The sequence below is a fragment of the Diceros bicornis genome, chromosome 4, assembly GCF_020826845.1.
Source record: "Diceros bicornis minor isolate mBicDic1 chromosome 4, mDicBic1.mat.cur, whole genome shotgun sequence".
Lineage (NCBI taxonomy): Eukaryota > Metazoa > Chordata > Mammalia > Perissodactyla > Rhinocerotidae > Diceros > Diceros bicornis.
In genome coordinates this window covers 14,876,339-14,899,533 of record NC_080743.1, presented here as the reverse complement: position 1 = coordinate 14,899,533, position 23,195 = coordinate 14,876,339, and the positions used below count along the sequence as shown (strand labels likewise).

Below are 23,195 nucleotides of genomic sequence, written 5' to 3'. Positions count from 1 at the left end.
AGCCCCCTTGAGGTCTGTAAATCCCTTGGCCTAGGCTATTTTTTCCTCCTCCTCCATACTAGGCCATTGTTGGAAATCAATATATAGTCAAAGTACCCCAGCCAACCCACAAAGAAAATCTCAGGAGAACCAGGTTCCCTCAGATGCACCCAGGATCACATTCTCAAACACTCGCTCATCGTTGCTCTTGGTCCTCTGAAGCACTTTTGGTAATGCTCACAGAAAATGTGCCTGTGATACGTCTTAGTAAAAGATGCAGTAGGTATATTCTGAAATCAGTGTGCTTTGTGTGTGTGTGTGTGGGTGTTCAGTAATGGTTCAGATACTTTTATGAATTCAAATTGTTTCCTGTTTTGAAGTTAATATAGAATTTCACATAATTGGGAGAAACATGGTTGTGGCACTCAGGGGTCTGTTTCATTGATATTCATTTGATGTCTTATTATTTTGTCTTTGTTTTCAGACATCAATAGCTAGATATATGGGAACAAAGTAAAATAGAAAACCAAGGCATTTATTCAAACAGTTATGGCAAACGTTTCCCTCACCCACTCTTCTCCACAACCTCACCTATATTTGACCTCCTTCTTACGCTTCTACAGACACTTTGAGAGCATGGGCTTTGAAGTCTGAGAAACTTGGGTCTGAGTCCCAACTCTATCACTTACTAACTGTGCACCCTTGGGAAAGTTACTTAACTTTTCTGAGCCTCCATTTCTTCATCTATAAAGTGGGGAAGAATATGAGTACTGATGATTGGTGTGCCAACTAAATAAGATAATATGTATAAAGGCAGCTAAGTGTCTGGAATGTAGTAAGTCACCAGAATATGTGTTAATGTTAATATTGCTATTAGCTAATTAAAATAAATATTTTGGGGTTGGAGGATGGGGCCTTTGACTTATTTAATTGCCTTCATACTTCACTTCCTTGGGGCTACATCTCTATTGTACATGCTTCCCATTAATAGAAGAGTTAGGAACATGTCGACTCATTGGCTGCTCAAATTGGGGGTGGACAGAGAACAAATATTTTGCTATCTTAAAACAAATTCAGAGAGGCTAAGAGTTTGGTCCAACGGCACACAGAACTTGGATACATGTACAAGATTTTGGGCGTTCTCTCATTTCCAGTGTCGGGGGGGGTCCTTCTACAATCATAGCATCTGCCAATGTCTACTGATCATTCTTAGGGGGTCTCGGAAGAAGCAAAAGAGGCCTTCAGTGAGCCAGGCCTGGAGATGTGGCCTTAACTGAGTGAACAGGCTGAGTACCTAAAGCTTTACCTGGTGACTCAGTTGATGAGTTAATGGTGCTTCCAGAAAGATCTCAACAAATGGGTAGGGAGACAATGAGTGTGAGGATGTGAGGGCTCCATTCACTATACCCGATAAAACTCATTCACTCGTGCTCTTTTCTTTTTAGTAGTAATTTGCCCTTCTGGATGACTCCTCATTAACTCAGCAATATTTCTTTTTTGGAGGAAATAATTTAAAAAACATGGAAAAAATAAAAACCCACTTCTGTCATGTCATGCAGTGTTCCAAGGGCTGTTTAATGTCTTTTTGACACTCACAGTTCTTTAAGCATAGTGAGTCCTTGATAAAGGTTTGTTAATTTGGTCTGATTAAATGAAGAAAGTGTTTTGTTCTAGTTCAACATTACGGAGAGCCTTTTTGCAGTGAAAAGGTTTATACAGTTAAGTAGGTTCATTGTCAGTACACAACGCCTGCACTTCACCAGCATTAGAAAGACATCCCATCAGCTTGTGAATGCATTTGAGGTTCTCTTGGAAACGGCCCAACGTCTCTCTTTCTTTACGCTCATCCTGAATGGCCAGGGCTTTGAAAATACAGGTGTCCAGCCAGGAGAGTGCCAAAGGGGCCCTTAGTAACTGCATCTCTTTAGAGGAGAAAGAGCTGTGGCAATCGTGAACCTGTGCCTAGAGCAGGGATGATGGTTCACGGTAGCGCAGACCACAGGCTTTGGAGTCAGATGGAAACTTACGCCTCTGTGTGAACCTAGCCTGTTTCATGAGCTGCCTGTTTTGACTTCGTGGTGGAAACTCAATCAAGTCTAGGTTTTCTTAGTCCCATCTAATGATTTCTGATAACCTTGATAGTCCAGTTCTGCTACAGACTGACTGTTTGTGTCCCCCCAAACTTCATATGTTAAATCCTGACTCCCAATGTGATAGTATTAGGAGGTGGGGCATTTGGGAGGTGATTAGGTCATGAGAGTGGAGCCCTCATGAATGGGATTAGTGCCCTTATAAAAGAGACCCCAGAGAGCTCTCTCGCCCCTTCCACCATGTGAGGACGCAGTGAAAACATGGCTGTCTATGAACCGGGAAGTGAGCCCTCACCAGTCACTGAATCTGCTGGTGCCTAGATCTTGGCCTTCCCGGACTCCAGAACCGTGAGAAATAAACTTTTGTTCTTTATGGTATGGCCACCCAGTCTATGGTATTTTGTTTCAATGGCCCAATCAGACTTAGACAAGTTCAAATTTCAGTCTCCATGTCAGGGCACTTCTCCCATCTCGAGGGTGCTCTTCACCCTCCCTCTGGTCCTGGTTCTTCCTGCTGTTGATCCCCCGAGGCATACCCCCTCTACCTTCCACCCAGCCCCTGCTTTGGAGCCTCTTGCTGGACCTCCTGGTACATTCCTCTTTGCTCAACCTGACAAGCACCTAGACTTTGCCTTCAGGCATCCCCTGCAACGCTGGGTATGGAGAAGCATTCAGAACTCTTACAGGCCCAGAGGAACCAGAGAAACAAGGGTTGTCAGTAGATACACCCCCTACTCACATTTGCGAGGTTATTTGCTTCTAAAAGAACAAATGAAAACAATGCCCAAGGGACTTTTTTCCTCCAAGACCTCCCAAATGCTAAGTCTGGCATTTCATCTAGCTGCTCAACAGCCTCCCCACCCCAATTAACCCTAGGGTGGTACTTCTCAAAGTGTGGTCTACACACCGTGGGGGTCCTCTATTTTCATTACAACACTAAGAGGTTATTTGCTTTTTACTGATGGTGCAGATGCTATGGTTGTAAAACTGTGGTGCGAATCAAGGCAGACGCATCCAATTCTACTAGTCATTATTCTTCACCACCATGAACTCGCAGTAAAAAGAAAAAGAAAAGGGGCCAGCCCGGTGGCGTAGCAGCTAAGTTCATGCCCTCTGCTCCGGTGGCCTGGGGTTCACAGGTTCAGATCCCGGGCGCGGGCCTACGCACCGCTTATCAAGCCATGCTGTGGCAGGCACCCCACATATAAAGTAGAGGAAGATGGGCACGGATGTTAGCCCAGGGCCAGTCTTCCTCAGCAAAAGGAGCAGGATTGGCAACAGAGGTTAGCTCAGGGGTAATCTTCCTCATCAGAAAAAAAAAAATAAAGAAGAAGAAAAATGCCAGTGTTACTTAAGAATGCCCTTGATGAAGCAGTAAAAAATGTTAATTTAATTTTCACCCTTGAGTACATGTCTTTGTAATATTTTGTTTGACAAAATGGGAAGTACTCATCAGGCCCTGAGCATACCTGGGTGTAACAGTTTTCTCCAGGAAAAGCACTGTGTGGCTGTGTGAGTTGCTTAACTAGTTGCTTTTTTACTTGAACACCATTTTTACCTTCTGAAAGACTGACTAATAGATAAACTATGGTTTTTCAGACTTGAGTACCTGGGAGACATTTTCTTCAAAAGAAATAAAGGAAGCCTACCACTTCAAGGAAAACAACTGGCCGCATTTGTTGCCAATGACAAAAGCCGAGCTTTCAAGCCCCAGGTCCATCACTTACTAGCAAATTATTTAACTCTCTAAAGTCTTACTTGAAAAGTCAGGATGGTGATAATACTTATGCCAGAGGGATACAAGCATTAAATAAAATAACATTATAAAAGGTTTTATACACAGGCTGGTGTGTGTTAAGTGTTCAATAAATGTTTGCTTCTATTATAGCTATGTCAAATTAAAACAATCAGATTTGTTTTTCATTTTTAACTTAACCAAATATGTAAGTCAATTCCACAAAAAATGTTCGACCTGAGTCCCAAGTAGATACTCTCTAAAAATTAAATTAATTCATAGCTCTTCAATAATAGGCAACAATGAAATGACGATAGGGCTCTAGCAAAATAATGGCAGGCATTGAAATATTGAGTTTTATGCAAAAATTCTCATTTCTTCAGTTTTCCTCCAGGAAATAAATAGGCCTAGTTGTGCAGTGGTTAAAAATGCACGGAATCAGGGGCTGGCCCAGTGGCGTAGTGGTTGGGCTTGGCGTGCTCTGCTTCAGAGGCCTGGGCTCTCTGGTTCGGATCCCAGGCGTGGATCTATGCTACTTGTCAAGCCGTGCTGTGGTGGTGACCCACAAACAAAATAGAGGAAGACTGGCACAGATGTTAGCTCAGGCTCAATCTTCCTTGCCAGAAAAAAAAAAAACAACCCACACAGAATAACACAAAACATTGTCAAAGTGCCTCCCAAAGCTTATTACTTAAAAGCAGCTTATCGAAGGCCAAGATACACAAGGCCATCTGCGTCCCCGACAGGCTGAAAGTTACGGCCACTGACAGGTATCTTCATCATTAGGCCATTAGCATCACACCTCATCTGTAAAGTTGGACGATTTTCCAAACTGAAGCACTTCTACAAGGCTTCAGACAGGGATTAATGCGAATTCAGGTTATGTCACATTGTGGGCCTAGGCAGGCTATGAAAAGCAGAAAAGGGAAAAAGAAGCCAAAACGGGTTGGATAATAGCAAGATAATGATCAAGAGATTTAAAAAAAGGAAAAAGGAAAGAAATGTATCAGAAAAGGTTGTGAGAAACTGTAGGAGCCTGTTAGTGGGATATAATGAGGCTCTTTAAAGGATATTTTTACATTTTCCAAATAATTTTCCGTTTTCAGCAATGATTGAGTCCCAGTCTTGTACATCAGCACCGTTCTTATACCCTGTGTGTGAACAACCAAAGTCCACAGAACCTTTTTCAATCCTTTGATCACCAGGCCTCTCCTGTGAGACTCTCACCTGTCCTTTGCAAGGCGTTTCTCTATAAACAGCGACTGGGCTGCTTTCTTCATGAACAAAGAGGGAGTGTTCACACAACATTCAAAGGGCCATCTAGGTCCATCCTTGCCACCTTTCCCTTTGGTCCAGCCAGTACACTTCCCTGAATGTTTTCTCCACTCAGATGGCGGTCAGTGCTATTACCTGCCTCCACTTATAAATGTTTTGCAAATGAGCAAGAAAAAGCACCAGCTTAGCGGGGCAAAGTCGGTGTCGCTTGTTCCCAGTGAGAGGGCAGCAGCTATGTGGAGTAAGGAGCATCTGATTAGGCTCATAATTAACCTGAAAACTGTCCTGCCGGGCACAGCTACAGCAGCAGCAACCCGCCTGCTGGTTCCAGTCCACGAATTTCGATTGCTATTTCGGTTGTTATGGAAATTGACCACACTGCTTCCTAAAGAATTCATTATTCCAACAAATATTTGTTGTTCGAGTCATTTTGGTGTGTCTAAATGAGAGATACAGACACAAGGATGGAGGAGCACTGAGGAGGAAGGCTGGTGATTAGAGAAGACTTCACAGGGAGCTAGAACTGAAACCAGACCTTGGGGCATGATTAGCTAGGGGAGAAGACATTTCAAGTGAAGGACTGGCAAAAGTGAGGAAGGTTCAAGGGATAATAATAACGCAGAGGCAGGGCTGGAGCCGAAGACTCACGTGGGGGCAGAGTGGGAAATGGGGAAAACACATTGAGGCCAGCGGGGAGGGGGCTTTGAAGGCCAGTCTAAGGAGCTTGGACCTTTCTGTGGACAAAAGGGAACTAACGGGTACTTTGAGACGGGGAAGAGTGCTTTAGGGACATTAATTTTATCTTAAGACTAACAGAGAGGGTGTCAGCCTCGCCTCTGCTAACACTACAGCTCCACTGGGAGTCTGGTAGATGCCAAGACAATGACTTGAAAACAGAAAAATTCAGTTATCTTCTCATACAGACAAAACCACACTTGTTTCACTGAAATCAACTGACTCATGTTTACTAAAACTTATCAAAACTGCTATGGGCGTGTCTATGACATCCTGAGTATTTCTAAAGCTCAATTGACCTGCAATAACACAGCCCCCAAATACCATCCCGCCATCTGTCAAAGAAGTATTTAGAACTAAGGCATTAATTTTCAAGCAGAGTCCAGTAAAAACTCTAGAAGAAGAATAGTTATTTTTCCTCATATCACAGTGGATTTGTACCTTCTACTGCCCCACAGTAAGCTGACATCATTTTTACTAGAATAGTGATTGACCAATAAGTTGAAATACAGGAGAGTATGGTTGGATATAAGAAGAACCTGTTGCTCAGAGCAGCAGTTCTCAGAGTGTGGTCTGTGGACCCTTGGGGGTCTCAAGCTTTGTCTGAGGCCAAAGATTTTACATTGTGTATTTGACCGTCTGAAGGGCACAGGACTTAAGAACTGGTGAGCCAAAGTTGTTAGTTACGCCTAGACGGACAGAAGTGATATTTGAAAATACATTTCAAAATTCAACTGTGAGTGCTAAACAACGGGTAAATCTGAAATAATATTCTTGCTAGAGAAGTAACAACAACCACAAAACAAGCTGTACTATTTTGAGAAGCTTTTTGGGACCACAATACTAAGAACACAGATTTCTATGTGACAATAAAGGCTCATTCTTGGGATTCCTGAACATCAAGTTTCAAGAGCCTCTCCCCTTCCTAAGTTGCCCCTAAGATATAAACTGAACAGAAAGCATAACTGATTGCATATGGCCTTGGTGCCAAGAAAACTTCTTAAAGTTTATGTGGAAAGGGGAATTTTCTTTGAAATTACGATGATGAGTTTCTCTTCAGCAAGGAGTAGAAATACCATACTTTTACTTTCTGGAAAGAATGTAAAATAGGCATGGCGAAAGTCCATCCAGTTCCCACGGCGAAGGTCAACTAGAGGCGTGCAGGTCAGAAACAGAACTCAGGTCAGGCTCAAAAATTCTCACGGCTTAAGACACGCTATTCTCTTGGGCTGGAATTCTTCCTCCTCTCACGTCTCATTAATCCCTTCAGTCACCACCGTCTCTTTCTTCAGTTCCCTGCTTAAATGTCACTTCTACAGGAAAGTCTTCCCTGATCACCTCATCTAAAGTAATCACCCACTTCTACCCCAAACACTTACCCAGGTTGTTCTCTGTTTCAGCTCCTTTTTGTGATAATAATTTGATTAGTTCTTCTTTTCATCTAAGATGGAAGCTCTGTGATCCTTGTTCACTGCCCAGCATGGGTCCAATACTCAGTATGTATTTGGGGGATGATTGAATGTGGGAGACAGTCCAGAGTAATGACTCACATGACTGAGTGGTGGAGTGGGGAGGGCCCTGGAATGGGGAACTACAGCTCTGGTTTCCTCGCTGCCACCAGTTGGCTGAATGACCTTGATCAAACTTCTTAAATTCTCTGGGACTCAGTTTCCTCATTTGACAATGAGGGAGACTTATTGAGAGATTTCCAAGGAAGCAGCCTGCCTTTAGGGTACAAGATTCTAAGTTTACTCAATTATATTTCTAGGGTGCTGATAACCATTCTTTTTTCCCACTCATTGAGGAGGTGTGGACCTTTTCATTATTTCTGAAGATAAATGGATATTTTCTGAAAAATGCAAAGGCAGGTGTATTGACTTTTTTATAGACTTGAATAATTAGAGGGAAAAGGACTAAGTTTCAGGAGGTGCTCTGACAACGTTTTGTGCTATTCTGTGCCATTTTAACTGTTGTACAACTAGTCCCATTGATTTCCATGAGGAAAACTGGAAATCTGGCTCTCACGCTCATTAGCTCTGTGACCTTGGACAAGTTCCTCAACGTTTCTGAGTCTTAGTTTTCTTGTTTGTGTAACAGATATGTAATAGGGATAGACTACCAACCTAGAGGATTGTGGAAGGATTAAATGAGATATCCTGGAACAGAGAAGACACTCAGAAAATGCTGGTGAACCCCAAATGAATTTTATGCCACAATTAATTTACCAATGAGTTTCATAGTGCTAGGACATAGAACAAGTGGATTGTTTCTACTGTTAGCTGTATGGAATGCAGGGGATGGTTACCGAGGTATATTTGAATATGTGGTCACTGGTGTATTTAGAGAGGAGAAGGTCATTTTTCAAACAGAAAAGATTTTGACATACAGCATCCTCCTACCCATGGGATTACAATGTATTTTATTATCATAGAGCTAAACTCAGGAGTTTGATATTCCTTAGAGATCCTACTTTGTCTATGCTGAAAAGATGCAAAGCCAAAAGCAATATAAAACTGTATAAATGAAAGCAACAATCCGGAAGCCTCAGGGGTGTTAACCAAAAAAAGAGGTAAGACTTCAAAACAGGATGAGAAATGAATAGTTTTTTTCCCTACCAAGTTGTTATTATCAGCAATTGCATTAGAAAATTTGACGGCTGTTACTCACCAATCAGGAAAATAATTTTACACTTCCTCAAATCTTCCATGAAACCTTTAAAGTAAGAATAATTTAAGTTATTGGCAAGAAATACTGTATTGAAACTGTGGTATTACTCGCGCTATGTAAAAATCAAAATCCTGTAGTTTTATTTGATAAGAAGCTTGAAGTTGAGTAAATAGGTCATAATTAATAGGCACTGATGACCATTTCAGCCTAATCCCAGACCCAGGTAATGCATTTTCATTTTAACACAGAGTACAGACTTTAGGTGGTAAAACTGATAAACCATTAAATAGCACGAATCACAAAGATAATTTTTAAAATTATTTAAAATTTTCCTAAGTGTCTCAGTTTTGTAATTTTATTTATTTATTTATTTATTTATTTTTCCCCCAAAGCCCCAGTAGACAGTTGTGTGTCATAGGTGCACATTCTTCTAGTTGCTGTATGTGGGACGCGGCCTCAGCATGGCTGGAGAAGCAGTGCGTCTGTGCGCGCCTGGGATCCGAACCCAGGCCACCTGCATCAGAGCGCACACGCTTAACCGCTAAGCCACGGGGCCGGCCTCAGTGTCTCAGTTTTGTATTTCACATTTTTTAACATTTGCTAATCTCTCTTTTAATAAAGGGTTAAAACACAAGTAGGGAGTCTGGAAGACAATATTTTAAAAATAGTTCCTATTTACAGAAAATAATGCTACTTTCCATTTTAGGTAGTGATAGAAAGTTTCCTTTTAAAATAAATGTATTTAAATGCGAGGCAATTTAGAGAAAAATATTAAATAATATATAGTACAGGCAGTATAGAGATGAAGCAAAAATCGCTAAGGTGGTGAGGGAAGACTGAGTTTTGGGGACCACTACTTAAAGGCAAAGGATTGATTAGAAATTTTTGGCAAAGCGAGAAACCCTCCAGACTTTGCGGCATCCTAACAGATTTCCAGTGATCACGTGGTATAGTGGGTAGCCATGACAGATGGGTAGACAATAGCTACATTTTTGGTCCTATTGTCAACTGATTTGACGTCAGCAAGTGATTTCCTCTCCTTGGACCTCAGTTTCACCATCTGTAAAATAAAGCTTTTGGACCCAATGATCTCTAATGTCTCTTTTGGTTCAAATACCTATGATTCTGTGGTTCCCATAAATAAATGGGCCACACGAGGAAGTGGCTCCCTTTGTCCCTTGGCTAAAATTATGATGCTACTATTGTTGTATGTTTAAGATATCTTCCTAAAGTAAACCAAAATTCTAAGAGGCCTTGAGTGAGAGTGAGGTCACCTGAAGAGTTGACCAAGCTAAAAACTGGAATTGGGAATGGCTCTGTGAGCTCAGGGTCTCTGTGCTCAGAAAACGCCAATGGTTACTGCTTGAGTCTGGAAGCAGGGGGTCCTCAAACTAAGAAAAAAAATTTAGAGTGAGGTCTTGAAGACAGAGGAAATAGCAGTCCTACCCAAGACTGTTTCAGAGAGGAGCAGATACAAGTAACTCACCCTTGCTTTATGGCCATAGGGTTTTATTTATGAAGGTTAGACTTTACATGTGCTCAGGAGTTGAACCTGCTACCACAACATGAGAGTTAGCAGGCTGCCTACTCAACTGTGCCGGGGCAGGGTCAGACTTCTGTCCTGGAAGCAGGGTTTTTGGGCAGGCCAAGAGTCCAGCTGTAGGCTAGTTCAGGATGCTGTGAAATTCAGAGTAGGAATCTGTAGAAGCCACTTCAGGAGGTACTGCTCCAGCCTAGAGGCCATCCTGAGTCAATGAGGATGGTGTAAGGCCTAACAAGCAGGCCCTAGGAGGGTCAGAGCATCTTACCATGTTTGAATCCATCCTTGGACGGCTAATTTTTGAGCAGCTTAGTCTAACACCCACAGAGGTGTGAGGCTGATTCCACAAACAAGAACTTCTAGAAAGATTTCTTTGATGTGCTTAGGCAAAGGCCAGGCAAAGATTCTGAACCAGTGAGCTGGGTGAGTGTGGAGTGCTGTGGACTATGGCTAACAAGAGTTATCATTCAACGTCATGTTTTTAGAGCACCGTGCTGGACAAACAAAATCCCTCTGAGGCTGGATGCTCCCCTCAGCTGCACAGATGTGACTGCTGATAGAGTAACTGAAGATAATTTTGAATACTTTATTATTGTTGTTAACCCCTATGCTATAAGGGAGATACTTTTCCAACTGCAAGATACTCTGAACAGACAGTAATATATTACGATGCAGGATATCGTGATTTTTCACTTCATGAAAAATTTGGATCAAGTTTTAAAGTAAAAACACTAGAGTTCAAAGGCATTTGGTGTTTCTTGTTGGAATGCTGGGCCCCTGGGGTGTGCATTCCAGGTCCTGGGCAGCAGAGGTTCCTGGAGCAGCCCTCTCAGTGGGAGACCCTGGGAGCGAGGGGCAGCACTGGATGGAAGCACCCTGAGTCCTAGTCTAGGGGGAGCTTTGGGCTCTTTTCCTGGTTCTGAAAGTGGCTGCCTTTGCTCATCCCATGGGTGTGAGTTGACCAAAATGACAAGTGGAATGTGATTACCTGGAGAGGTAATAGAAGGTTTTTATTTCCCATTTTGGTAAAAAAAATTGTAATTTTTACACTTAAAATGAACATATAGGGGACCGGCCTTTGGCGTAGTGGTTGAGTTCATGTGCTCCACTTTGGCGGCCCGGGGTTTGCAGGTTCGGATCCTGGGCGCAGACCTATGCACCATTTATCAGCCATGCTGTGGCAGGTGTCCCACATATAAAGTAGAGGAAGCTAGTCATGGATGTTAGCCCAGGGCCAATCTTCCCTCATAAAAAAAAAGAGGAGGATTGGCAACGGATGTTAGCCCAGGACTAATTTTCCTCACCAAGAAAAAAAAAAAAATACTGATAGGACTCTGACTTATACTTCCTATTTTATATAGATGATAAGTACTTTTGAAAGATCATTCTTCTGACAGTTACAAAACTTACTTTTTAGTGGAATTGAGGTGGTTCATTCCTAAACACAGTGCTACATTTTTGCAGGAATCCACTAGTAGCTGGGGGAAAGGCCGAACTTTACCAGAGAGAGAGAGAAAGAGGGACAAGAAGAATTGGGTTGGAGATACAAGGGGAAGGAGACAGGGGAGAAAGAGCTGGAAGCAGAGGAAAGAAGTGAATGTGGGGTCTTGGGAACCATTTGGTTTTCACACTGAAGCATGGACTTTTTGTTCTTTTTAATCAAAGAGATGCTCCAGTTTCTTTACAGAGCAGCCCACGGTGGCTGGAAAAATTCTACGTTATCTGGAGCTTTCTCGTCAAGGCAGATACACTGTGTTCTTAACATGTGGGACCAGATATGTTCACCAGACTTCCAGTCTACTTTTATGAAGTTGAGCAACTTTTAATCTATTTGCAATCTAGGAAAGTGGCTGTGGTTATTATTATTATTATTTGGTATGGTATCCCTATCCCAGTTTTAAAAAATAGTTATTTTTTTAAATTAATAATGGTACATTCATACAGTGTAGTCATTACAAATTAAGGTTATACAGAGTTTTTACTGATATGGGAACATGCATATGTTATGATAATCACAAAAAAACCTGGAGATCATATTTGTAAATACACATGTATTCTCAACTATGTGTAAATAGGTATCTAGATAACACACTAGAATAAAATATACCAGAATGTTAACCATGATTATTTAGAGGTCATAAGGTCTTAAATGGCTCTTATTTTCTACCTTAAAAAAATTTCCACAATGAATATGTTAATTTGATAACCAGGAAGAAAGAAAACTTTATTAGGCAATGAATCAATCCTTATCCATTTGGGACCGAGTTGATTATTTGCTCTTGGCTCTTGTTTATGTGCCTTTCTCCATGAATCACCATGATGTCATTTGATGACGGAGATTTCCACATACTGCTATTGCCATTGTCATCAAATGACACTTTATCTACCATCTCATGCTAAGGGATCAGTGCAGGATTAGAGCTGGGTTATTTAGAAAGCCAAATCACTCACTTGTATGTGCTCACAGACAATATCAACATGTTTCCATGGACCATAATTGTAAAAACCTTTATTACAGAGAGGAAATCTTAGGAGGTATTTTACCTAGGGCAGTCATAAACCTTATCTTTTTTGGACAATCTTAAATTCACATAACTTTATCTATTTTCAGTTCCGTGTGTAGCTAGTTACGGTTGGATTTTTAGTTTTTGCAAGACTTCTAACATGACAAAAATTATAAAGCAGTATAATTTGGATATTTCTTAGGTTGCATCCCAATGGCACACTGCAGAATAGTAATTACTATGCAGGAAAAAGACTTTTGTGTTTCAACAAATTTGAAGTTAGCCAGTTGTCTTTACTGTGGGACTTTGGGGAACCTTGCTGTGCAGTTATATATGTGATTCTTCCAAAGGGGATTGAGTGTTAAGTACTCCCCAAACATATTTTACCAGAGCATCTTCTCCTCACTGAGCAACTCCAGGGTCATGTTCTCTGGGCAGCGAGGAAACGCATCTCTTAGTAAGGTCTCCCTTTGGTTCTTTACGTGGGCCAAGAGGGGAGACATCCAAAGAGTTCCCATCTTAACCACGTTCTCCGGCTAAGGGAAAGGTGCATTCTCTTGGTAGTTTCTTGTCTCTTAGTTGGTGTTTAATTAAAAAAGACATGCTCAAAGCTATTAAAATGACAACTTTGGTCTGATCAGCAAAAGAAACTCACCTCCCATGGTGTCTTCTCCAAATACATTTAACTGGTCATCACCCTGTTTATAAAAAGTCAAAATATTAGATGATAATACCAACAGGCATTGTGCTAAACTTATTGCCAACATTAACATACTTAACCTTCCAGATAACTCTATGAAGGAGGCACTATTATTACCCACCTTTTACAGATGAAGAAACTGAGAGTTTGAGAAGTTAAGTTGCCCAAGGTCACATAGTTGTGAGGGACAAAGAGCAGATTTAACCCAGGGCTCCGTCCCCAGAGGTCATGCTCTTCTTAACTGGTACAATATCCTGCCTCATTTTCTTGGTGCATAACCTATCTTTGGTCAGAAAAGCTGATTTCAAGAAGGCAAAACCCTTCAGTACCTGAAGCTCACTGATAGGTGTAGTCACAGCTGTTTTATAAAAAACTCCACAATTTAAAGCTGGACCTGGCAAACTTTCTAGTAAATAGAGTAAATATTTTCAGCATTGTGAGCCATATGGTCCCTGTTGCAACTACTAACCACTGGCCATAGTTTGCCAATCTCTGAAAACTAAAGCATGAAATAAGGAAAGTTGGAATGACTAGCTTTGATTGACGGCTGGCTTTAAAATTTTCATTCTATTTTTTAATCAAACAGCTGCTCCATTTTCCTTACAGAAGAACCTATGGTGGTTGGGAAAAAATCCAGAAAGAAAATTTGTAAAAAGGCATTTGGTGAGAATTCTTATTCCCACCTATGTCTCCATCCATCCCATTTTCCCACTCCCTGATCCTTTATAGGTAACCACTCACAGAAGGTTTTTTTGTATCTTTCCGAAACACAAAAAGTGACTTCCAGATATCTATGAATACTCTTGAATATAAACATATAATCTTATTACCTCCATTTTTTAAACAGAAAAAAGCATATTTATACATGCATATGTGTTTATAATACACATACTAATCTATAATAATACTGTTCTTCTCCTTGCTTTTTCACTTATCAATATATTTTGGAGAACTTGCCATATCAATACAGAATGTTCTCGGTTATATAGTATTCTATCGTATGGAAGGTACCATAGTTGTTGTTATTGTTTTTAACTAGTCCTTTATTGATGGACCACTGCGTTATTTCCAATCTTGGACTATTTTTGAAAAAGTAGCACAATGAATAAACTCGTATAAATGCCATGTCATACACACATACCTGTAGGATAAATTCCCAGACAGTCCAAGAGTAAATGTATTTATAATTTTGATAGATTTGGTCAAACTGCTCTCCATAGAGGTGGCGCCATTTTGCGAGGACAGCCTCTGGCTCACGCTTCACTCCAGCCTCTTGCCTCTGATTCGCTTTGGCGCAGGAGTCAGTTAAGTGAAGTCGCATTAATGCTCCCTTGAGGTAGCCTGCCTTGAGAACACTTTGAAAGCAGAGCCTTGCCATCCTTTTTCAGAACATATGCTTTCAGGGCAACTTGACGGCTTCTCTTCTTAGATTTGCCTGTGTATCCAGAGCTATTCCAGGTGAGGGAAGAGTTTCTAAGGAGTGGTCATTCAGGGGCATATTTACATTAATGAACGCCCTTCCACGAGCAGAAAAAACATCAATTATTCCTCAATGAGCCTCCCTACGACTTCCCATGTTGAAATCATTGCATTTCAGAGGTGGGAGTATAGGAATCATCTAATCCAACCCTACCATCCTCCTCTCCCATTTTACAAATGAGAAAGTTGCCGTTAGAGAGGTCACGTGAGGGGCGCACGGCCATGTCATCATGTCCTTAGTGAGGTCAGGGTTGGGATGAGAACCACATCTCCTACCACCCAGCACAGCTCCTAGAGATTTAGTCCCATCAGCTTAGCCACTGCAGTGGATCTGTTAGCGTCCCGACGCTCACCTGGCAGGTGCACCCACCCCCAGCTGCTGCTAAGGACACACAGCAGTCTGACCCCTTCTTTAAGCTGGAATGACTCGGTCTAAGTCGTGTCCCAGAGGTCCCCTCGAGATCAGGCTGAAGCCAGGACCCAGCCGGGACCACATCCTTGCTCAGCTTCTACCCCTGCCCTACCCTGCGTCTCTCCCTAATAACACACTTGCAAAGAATCCCCATCTCAGGCTAGGCTTCTAGGGAAGCCCAAGCCCACAGCCCAAGTCTGACACAGGGACCTATTTGAAGCAACTAATACATTTGCCTAAGATGCAGCTACATAGTAAGAGGCTCAACAGCGTTTGCTGGGGAAGGGCTGTTTCACCAGACTCTGCTTACTGCTTGTCATATAGCTATTGAATACACCCAGGTAATGGCAGGACGAAACCAATGAGTCCTTTCCCTCAGTTTTTAACATTAGTGTTCGATTATCAGACTTACACCCACCTTATAGGCTAAACTATATCAGATCTTTCTTGTACCTGGCTATCATGTTTTGGGAGTCTGATCAGAGATAATCTGAATTCATAAAACAAGGCACCATGTTATAAAAGGGCCTATCTGACCTCTATTTGGCTTCTGGAGTTCTGATCTGTTTTTATCCATAGCTCTTATTCACAGTCTTCTGTTCTGTCTGCCCAAATGCTTCAAATGAGCCCCAGCTTTATTTCCAGGAATGCATTGATAGTGAACAGGTTTCTGGGGCATAGATGCAACCGTCATCAGCTCCGTGCCAGGAGTGCGGTGCCTGCACCCACTGACAGGACAGCCCAGGTGAACCAGACGTGTGATTGGAGGGTGTGATTTTCCAGTGAGGCTCGAAAACCCACGGTTCCCATGTGAATCTCTTGTAAATAAAATTAACCTGGCATCTTAAATACACACACACACACACAGACACACACACACACACACACGACAACTAATGAAAGGCAAACACTTCTGGTTTTGGTGAAAAAGATGCCGTATAGCCCTTGGAGGTCCTAAATCTTGTCGCTTTCTTTTTAAATGCTAGGTGTGTTCTGCATGAAAGGCACAAATTTCAGAATGTCAATTATATAAGGAGCAAAATGTCACACAGGCTTATTCGAGAACTATCCGACGAGGCGTTTATACCCGGTTGCATTGTAGCAGCATCTTCAGGGAGGCACACTTTGAGAAAACACACACCATCAACTATCAAGCTCCACCCTGAACACCAATGGGCGCTTCTTTGCGTTACAGCCTTTTACGGTGTTCCCACTCCGACCAGTCAGCCCTTTGTCACCTGTAAGTCTCAAGTGTCGGGTTAGGCTTGGGGGGTACAATAAGACGTAGATGACTTTCCACAGCATTGCACTAGGTTTTGGAGTGCATGAAGCAGGATACCAAACCTCAACAAACCGACCAAGAGAGTTAGTACAAATGCAGGCACAGGTTTTAGGTAAGTGCCGTCTGTGACTCACAAGTATGGAGCCAAGACACAGGCTGCCATGATGCAATTAATACCGGTGAAGTTGGGAAGAGCTGCAGTGACACCAATCACACAAAAACACAAATTCAGGCCACTGTATCTTTTTGTGCTATGTATATGATAATGAGTTGGTAATTGATGGAGAGAAATCTAGAATCCTATTGAAGGGACACAATCAGAACCTCGAGGTAGGACCAGTGGCTTGATACGGAAATTGTGGATTTAGAACAAGATTTGTTTTGGTGTCTTTCCCTCATTCTCCAGTCAACCCAGAGTCATAGGAGAGCAAAAACAGCCCACATTCAACTTTATTTCCCAGTGTGGGTGTGTAGGCAAGAAACTGGTTTTGCAAGGCTGGATTCTGGTATTACTGTCTGTAGGAAGAGCAGCTAATTGGTGTGCGGATGTGTTTTCCTCTATGCTCAAAGCTCCTAGTACCACCACCTCAAGATATGGATGTCCCGCCACTCCCAATTCCTGGAACTATTGACTTTTTCGTGGGAGAGATCAAAATAGAACAACACAGCTTCACAGATGGGTTCATCAATCATAAGGAATTATGCTCTTCAACCTACTTTGATTGCAACATCCTGGTTACAGGATCAATTTCATGTGGCATTGTCACAAGCAGATCAGGTCATAATATGAAGCTGACATTTAAATAGTGCTTTACAGCTCTGGAAGCCTTTCTGCAGATGTGATCTCACTGGATCCTTGCTGCAACCCTGTGGATGAGGACTGACGTAACTGAGGTTCTGTGGTGCTGCTGGATGGGGATGTGCCTGAGCTCCCACTGCTGCCCAGAGCTGAGCTGAGGACTCACCTAAGCACTGTGATAGCAACCTATCCTTCCTGAACAGCATCCTCGTACTGCTATTGGAGGTGGGGTCACGTAGTCAGAGACGCCTGCTGCCCCTCCTTAAATAGTGTTGATTTTTAAAAATCTTTTGGGACCACAAAATTAAAGCTCTCCTGGGAAGGAGAAAGAAGTAGGCCATTTTTGGGGTATCTTCCTCGTTCAGAGTAACCTATTTGTATTAACCAGTGTGTGTGTTTCATGGCATAAAAATGTGTTTAGTTTCAAATGGGATTATGAGAAAGAAGCTTTACTTGAGAACAAAAGGTTACAACTAAGATTAATTTCTTGCCTTAAAATTCACAAACAAATGCTGCAAAGACTATTTTTTTTTCCTCTGACAGCACAGACACCAACTTCAAAATCCAAAAAAAATGGATTTCAAAGAGATTCCCTGGTTTCTGAGACAATGTGAGCAGCAGTCTTTTCTGATTTTTTTCTTATCTCAACTAGTACTAAGCAGATGACCCAAATTCTGGAAGAATTGTGAACTGTGAAACGCTAGCATGTGAGGATTTTCCTAGGTTTCTATTTAAATTGGTCTAATGACTCCATCTCTGGTTATAAGAAGCAACAGCAGGGCGGTGGGGAGGAGGTTTGGGTGCAAAATGTTTGGCAGTTCTCAGAAGTGGTCATCTTCATTGAGGAGCAGAATCTTTTTTTTTTTGGTGAGGAAGATTAGCCCTGAGCTAACATCTGTTGCCAATCCTCCTCTTTTCGCTGAGGAAGATTGGCCCTGGGCTAACATCCGTGCCCATCTTCCTCCACTTTATATGTGGGACGCCTGCCACAGCATGGCTTGATAAGCGGTGCGTAGGTCCACGTGTGGGATCAGAACCTGAAACCCTGGACCACAAGTGGAGCGCATGAACTTAACCACTATACCACTGGGCCGGCCCTGAGGAGCAAAATCCTTATAGGAAAAAACAATAATTAAAAAAGAGCAACCCAAACAATACCAGGCTACTTCCTCATCTTGTAACCTGAAAATGAAATTTTTGCATTCCTTCTTTATGCCTGTTAAAAAACAAAAACAGCAAAGCACCTCACACAAACGATTTTAAATGCGGTTATTGGAACAGCTCTTTGGGCAGTATTTAGAGGGTTTTCAATGTGTATGATCTCATCTGATCCTCGGAAAAACACTAGGAGGTAGGCAAGCTAGCTATTTCCCATTTTTCAGAGGAGGAAACTCAGGCTTGGAAAGCCATGTGACTGTGCGGGATGCCCCAGCCAGTCGGAGGCCCTGGTTCCCCAGGCTGTGTTCTGAGGCCTCTCCTGAGGCCTCAGGAGCGTGAGGTCCCGTCTGTGTATGCAAGCACAGGGGGACAGACTATAGTGAGTGACTACGCTACACGGGTGTCGTGAATGCTTACGGTGTCATGTGAATAGAGACCACGATGGATTCACTTGCTAAAAGAGAGACTCCAGGTGGATCATGCTTACCAAGTGATTTGAAAGTGAAATTCTCAAGTTTTACTGGTAATCTGTGAATGAAATTTTGAAATTCCTCGGAACTTCAGCAGGAGAATATTGGAAAATAGAACCATAATTACATTTTATCAGCAGGATGAAGGGAAACTGGGCTTTGAGAAATGTTTTGAGTGTTTACAGTTCTTTTCTAAAGCATGTTTTCATTTAAAGTAATGGGAAATTTGGGAAAAAAAGAAGTCCAGGAAGTGGTATGTAATTTAGTTACACCCCAGAATTTATTTTACAGCAAGTCCCATTTCTCTCTCACTGAAGTGTACGCAATTAGAGGTCTGCTTGCTGTGGAAGTGCTTGTGTAATTGAGTCAACAGGGGTGAAAAAAATATAGGGGATGCTAGGCTAACCTTTTTCCAGTCTTATTAAATTGCAGGTTCTCTACATGAATTGCTTTAAATAGTGATTTCCAGTTCCAGTTCTCTAGGAAGAATGATATTTACTTCTTTTATGCATAAATTGAAATGTCGGGGTCTCTAATAAAAAGTTTTAAAGAGAAAAGTTTTTCCTCATGTTTTCTTACAACTTCCTGTTTTCACCTCACTGCTAGAACACCATGTAAGAAACGCTTTGATCTTGTCTTCGTGCGCCAAATGCGGCTCAGTGGTTAAGCAGGGCTTTGGTAGGCTGGTGGTGTAAACGAAGAAGCAAAGGTCCCATTCTGATTTTGTCTCATTTAAAGTTAACGTTGGCCATAAAGTCACAGCTGACTAGTCTTACCAAGGATGGTGATTCGGCCTTTCCCTCCTTGTTTTCTGATTCCTCGTAAAATAGAGCTTCACCATTGGGAACCACAGAGCCCACTGGCCTGTCTCTAGTACTTTTGTGAGATGCTATGAGGATATAGGCTCCTTATGAGATACTCGCAGCAAAATGGAAAATCAGGTTAATAATTAGAATAAAACACACTATATGTGTGTTCATGTGCTTTTCAGAGAGAAAAATGTCACTCAGAGAAGTCATCCTTTGTCCCACCGTCTTTATTTAAAAGAAAGTAAGATTGGAGGAAGGTCAGTCTGGATGAAGCGAGCAAACGGCCAGCATGGAGGACTCCTTGACAACTCCCCCTCCATCCCTCTGCCTTCTGAGTTCTCCACTCACCATGGGTGGACCCCAGTGCTTTCTCTGAGTCTGAAGCTCTTCTTTTATTTTTATTATTATTTTTTCACTAATGAGTGTATCATTTTATTCCTATGCCAAAGTGAAGCACGGTGAAGCACTTCTTGCTTATCATGATCACAGATGCAACAAAAGCCTTCTAAGGACCATCCCTGAGCCTACAGTCCAGCTCTGACCCTGCCCTACTTCTCTCACATTCATTATTCCCCAACTTGAACATCTGTGTTCAGTTCCCGGAGGTTTCAGAGGGTCAGGCTGAGTGAGGAGCGGGACAGGGTTAGTGAGTGGCCTTGGGGCTTAGAGTGAAGGAGGAACCAAAGAAGACATCCAGGCTGGAGTTGAAGATCAAAGAGGCAGGTCGAAAGAAGTGTTCTTCCCACTAGAAACAATCTGTAGACCTGAGATGACGGGGCTTTAATTAGAGTCTACAAGTCCCAGGAAGGGCTCAGGAGGAGAGAGATTGGCGAGCAGCTGCTATTTACAACTTGTATACAGTTCATGCTGTTTTGCTCAAGCTAGTTAAGATAAACTCTACATGAGACAAATGAATCTATTAATTTTCCTAGAACTTGACCTGTTTAATCTGGCCTCTGGACCCCTGCTTCTTACGTTTGCCCAGCCTGGAATGCCTTCTCCTTTGTCCTGAGTTTGTCTACATTCTGCCTCTCCCCGCATCTCCCCTCCTCTCTGAGCCTTCGCCAGTCACTGCTCCATCAGCGAACTCCTAGGGAATCAGTCACTTGGCCTAGAGCGTGTGTGAGTGCTAATACCAGCATCAAGAGGAGGTAACATGTTTGCAGCATGTGCTGTGTGCCAGGCACAGTGCCGAGCACTTTACATGCATGATCTCATTTAACTGTGCTGTTATTTAACTTCCCATGTGCAGGAGTCACTTGCAATACTCCCCTCAAAGACAGGGCTGCCTTTTATCTTTTCATACCCCAATGATTGAGATAGATAGAGATGTGCTAAGTAAAGATTTGTAAATGACTAATACAATAAGAAGACAATTTTTTTCCCAAAATATGGTAAGAATAGTCATATAGAAGATACCATGAGTAGACTTCTCCGCAAGGAAGAAAGGCAGAAGTAATAAAAGGAAGAAAAGTCTACATGTCTAAGATCCTTAGCTGTTCAACCCTAGAAGGGTTGATTTGGAAGGTGGAGAGTCCCCAGCACCAGAAGTATTCAAGTAGAGGCAGAATAACTATCTGCCAGTGAAGAGATTCTTAGACGTTGTAAGAGGTTAGACTAGACGCTATCTAAAGAAGTTTCCAATGCTGAGACTCTACCATCCATTCAACAACTCCACAAATATTTATTGAGCTCTGAAGTAGATAGAATAACGGCCCCTCAAAGATATCCATGTCCTAATCCCTGGAACCTGTGGATGTGTTACCTTACATGGCAAACGTGACTTGCAGATGTGATTAAGACTCTTGAGTGGATTATCTGGGTGGGTCCAATGTAATCACAAGGATCCTCATAAGAGAAAGGCAAGAAGGTCAGAGTCAGAGGAGATGTGACGACAGAAGCAGAGGTCAGAGTAATGCCATTGCTGGAAGGGGGCTACAAGCCAAGGAATGTGAGCAACCTCTAGAAGCAGAAAAAGGCAAGGAAATGGATTTTCCCCTAGTGCTGCCAGAAGGAATTCGATCTTGCTGGCACCTTGATTTTAGCCCAGTGAAATCCATTTTGGATTTCTGACTTCCAGAACTGTAAGATAATAAATTTGTGTTATTTTTATCCACCAAGTTTGTGGTAATTTGTTATAGCAGCAACAGGAAATGAATATAAGCTCCTCCTATATACTAGGAACTGTTCTAGATGCTGGGAATATAATAGCGGATAATTTTGACTCAATGAGTATATTAGGTATTTGAGTATGCACACACACAAAAAGAGCTGCAAATCATTTTTATCCGTGGAAGCTTTTATTCAAACAGAATTTCATATGGAAGCCTAATATCGAAAATAGAGAAGATTGGAGCTGCTACTGGTGGAAGTAGAATGGGCAGCATCAGAGCCTGCCAGGGCCGCCTCGTCTGCCCTCCTCCCGAACCCCTTAGGCAGCTGCTCTCAGATGCCTTCTCAACAGCTCACCTGCTTTCTTGCAGGCAGAGGCACCTCCCTCTTTGGACAGGCTGACAATGACAGATCCTTGCTTTCCCACTCTCTGTACTCTGGCCATGGGCTTGTGACCAAATCTGGGCCAAGAGGATGTGAAGAGCAATCTTTCGGGGGCTTCGGAGGACAGATTAACTCCCTATTAAAGAGGGAGGGACACACCTGGGGACAATGAGCCTCACTCACCCATTCGATTTTTGCAAATGGTTGTGTGAGGACGAGATGTTTGGAGCCACCGCTGCCACCTTGTGACCTTGAAGGGAGGCAGTGACTACACAGGGAGGAGGGCAGATGGGAAAGAAGGAAACAGTCCCGCCTTGTGTGACCACTACTGCACCAACCCTGGAACTGTCTACCTCTGGACTGTGATTAAGGGAGAAAACAACATTTTTAATTGTTTAAGCCAATTGTTGTCAGGTGACTTGCAGGTGGAAGCAGCCTCACTGAATCCTGCTGAACTTACGCACAATTGCAAAATCCTTTCTTGGGTGAATAATGACGCAAGTATACAGAAATTCATTTTTTTGTCTATACTTGAAGGCACTTACCAGTAATCTGATAAATAAGTTACTAAGGGTTAATAATATTCGGAATCCAAACCTAAAATCAGCGTGTTTTTAGAGCTTCTGGAGGACTCCGATTTAGTATTCTAAGAACTGGGCCGCCGTGCGCGGCCGCGCTTGCTCGTGCTCCCACAGAGCGGGCACGTGCGGAAGAGGGCAATCTCGCGGTTGTCGGGAAGGATGCCTTGTTGCTGCTATTCTTGCTTTTTCATTATAAATTATGAATACTTTATCTTCATTATTGTCAATTTAATTTGTTGTGGGTTGTTTACATAATGTTACTCTGTGGGGGGACACTTTGCATCGACAGTGTTTGGGGATAGACTTGAAGATCTACAAGTTTGATGGTTCACACACGAACCTGCAGGCTACTCCAGTGACAGAATGCACGTCTCTAACTCCCCAATGTGCTGGTGTAAAAGTCAGTGCTGTTGCAGGGTTATTTTTTGGGGGAAAAGTGCGAACAGGTGAAGTAGGCAGTGGAGACAAAAAAAAAAGCATTTCA

General features: G+C 42.4%; 1 protein-coding gene across 1 annotated transcript in view; it reads right to left on the bottom strand.

Moving 5' to 3' along the window:
* AK5 (adenylate kinase 5) overlaps positions 1 to 23,195 on the bottom strand; it is a 228,669-nt gene that overhangs the window by 51,262 nt on the left and 154,212 nt on the right. Inside the window, exons 9-10 of the mRNA XM_058538359.1 lie at positions 13,181 to 13,223; positions 8,482 to 8,526 (exon numbers count right to left, since the gene is read on the bottom strand). Coding sequence (XP_058394342.1) covers positions 8,482 to 8,526; positions 13,181 to 13,223 — 88 coding nt within the window. The remainder of the gene's footprint in view (positions 1 to 8,481; positions 8,527 to 13,180; positions 13,224 to 23,195) is intronic.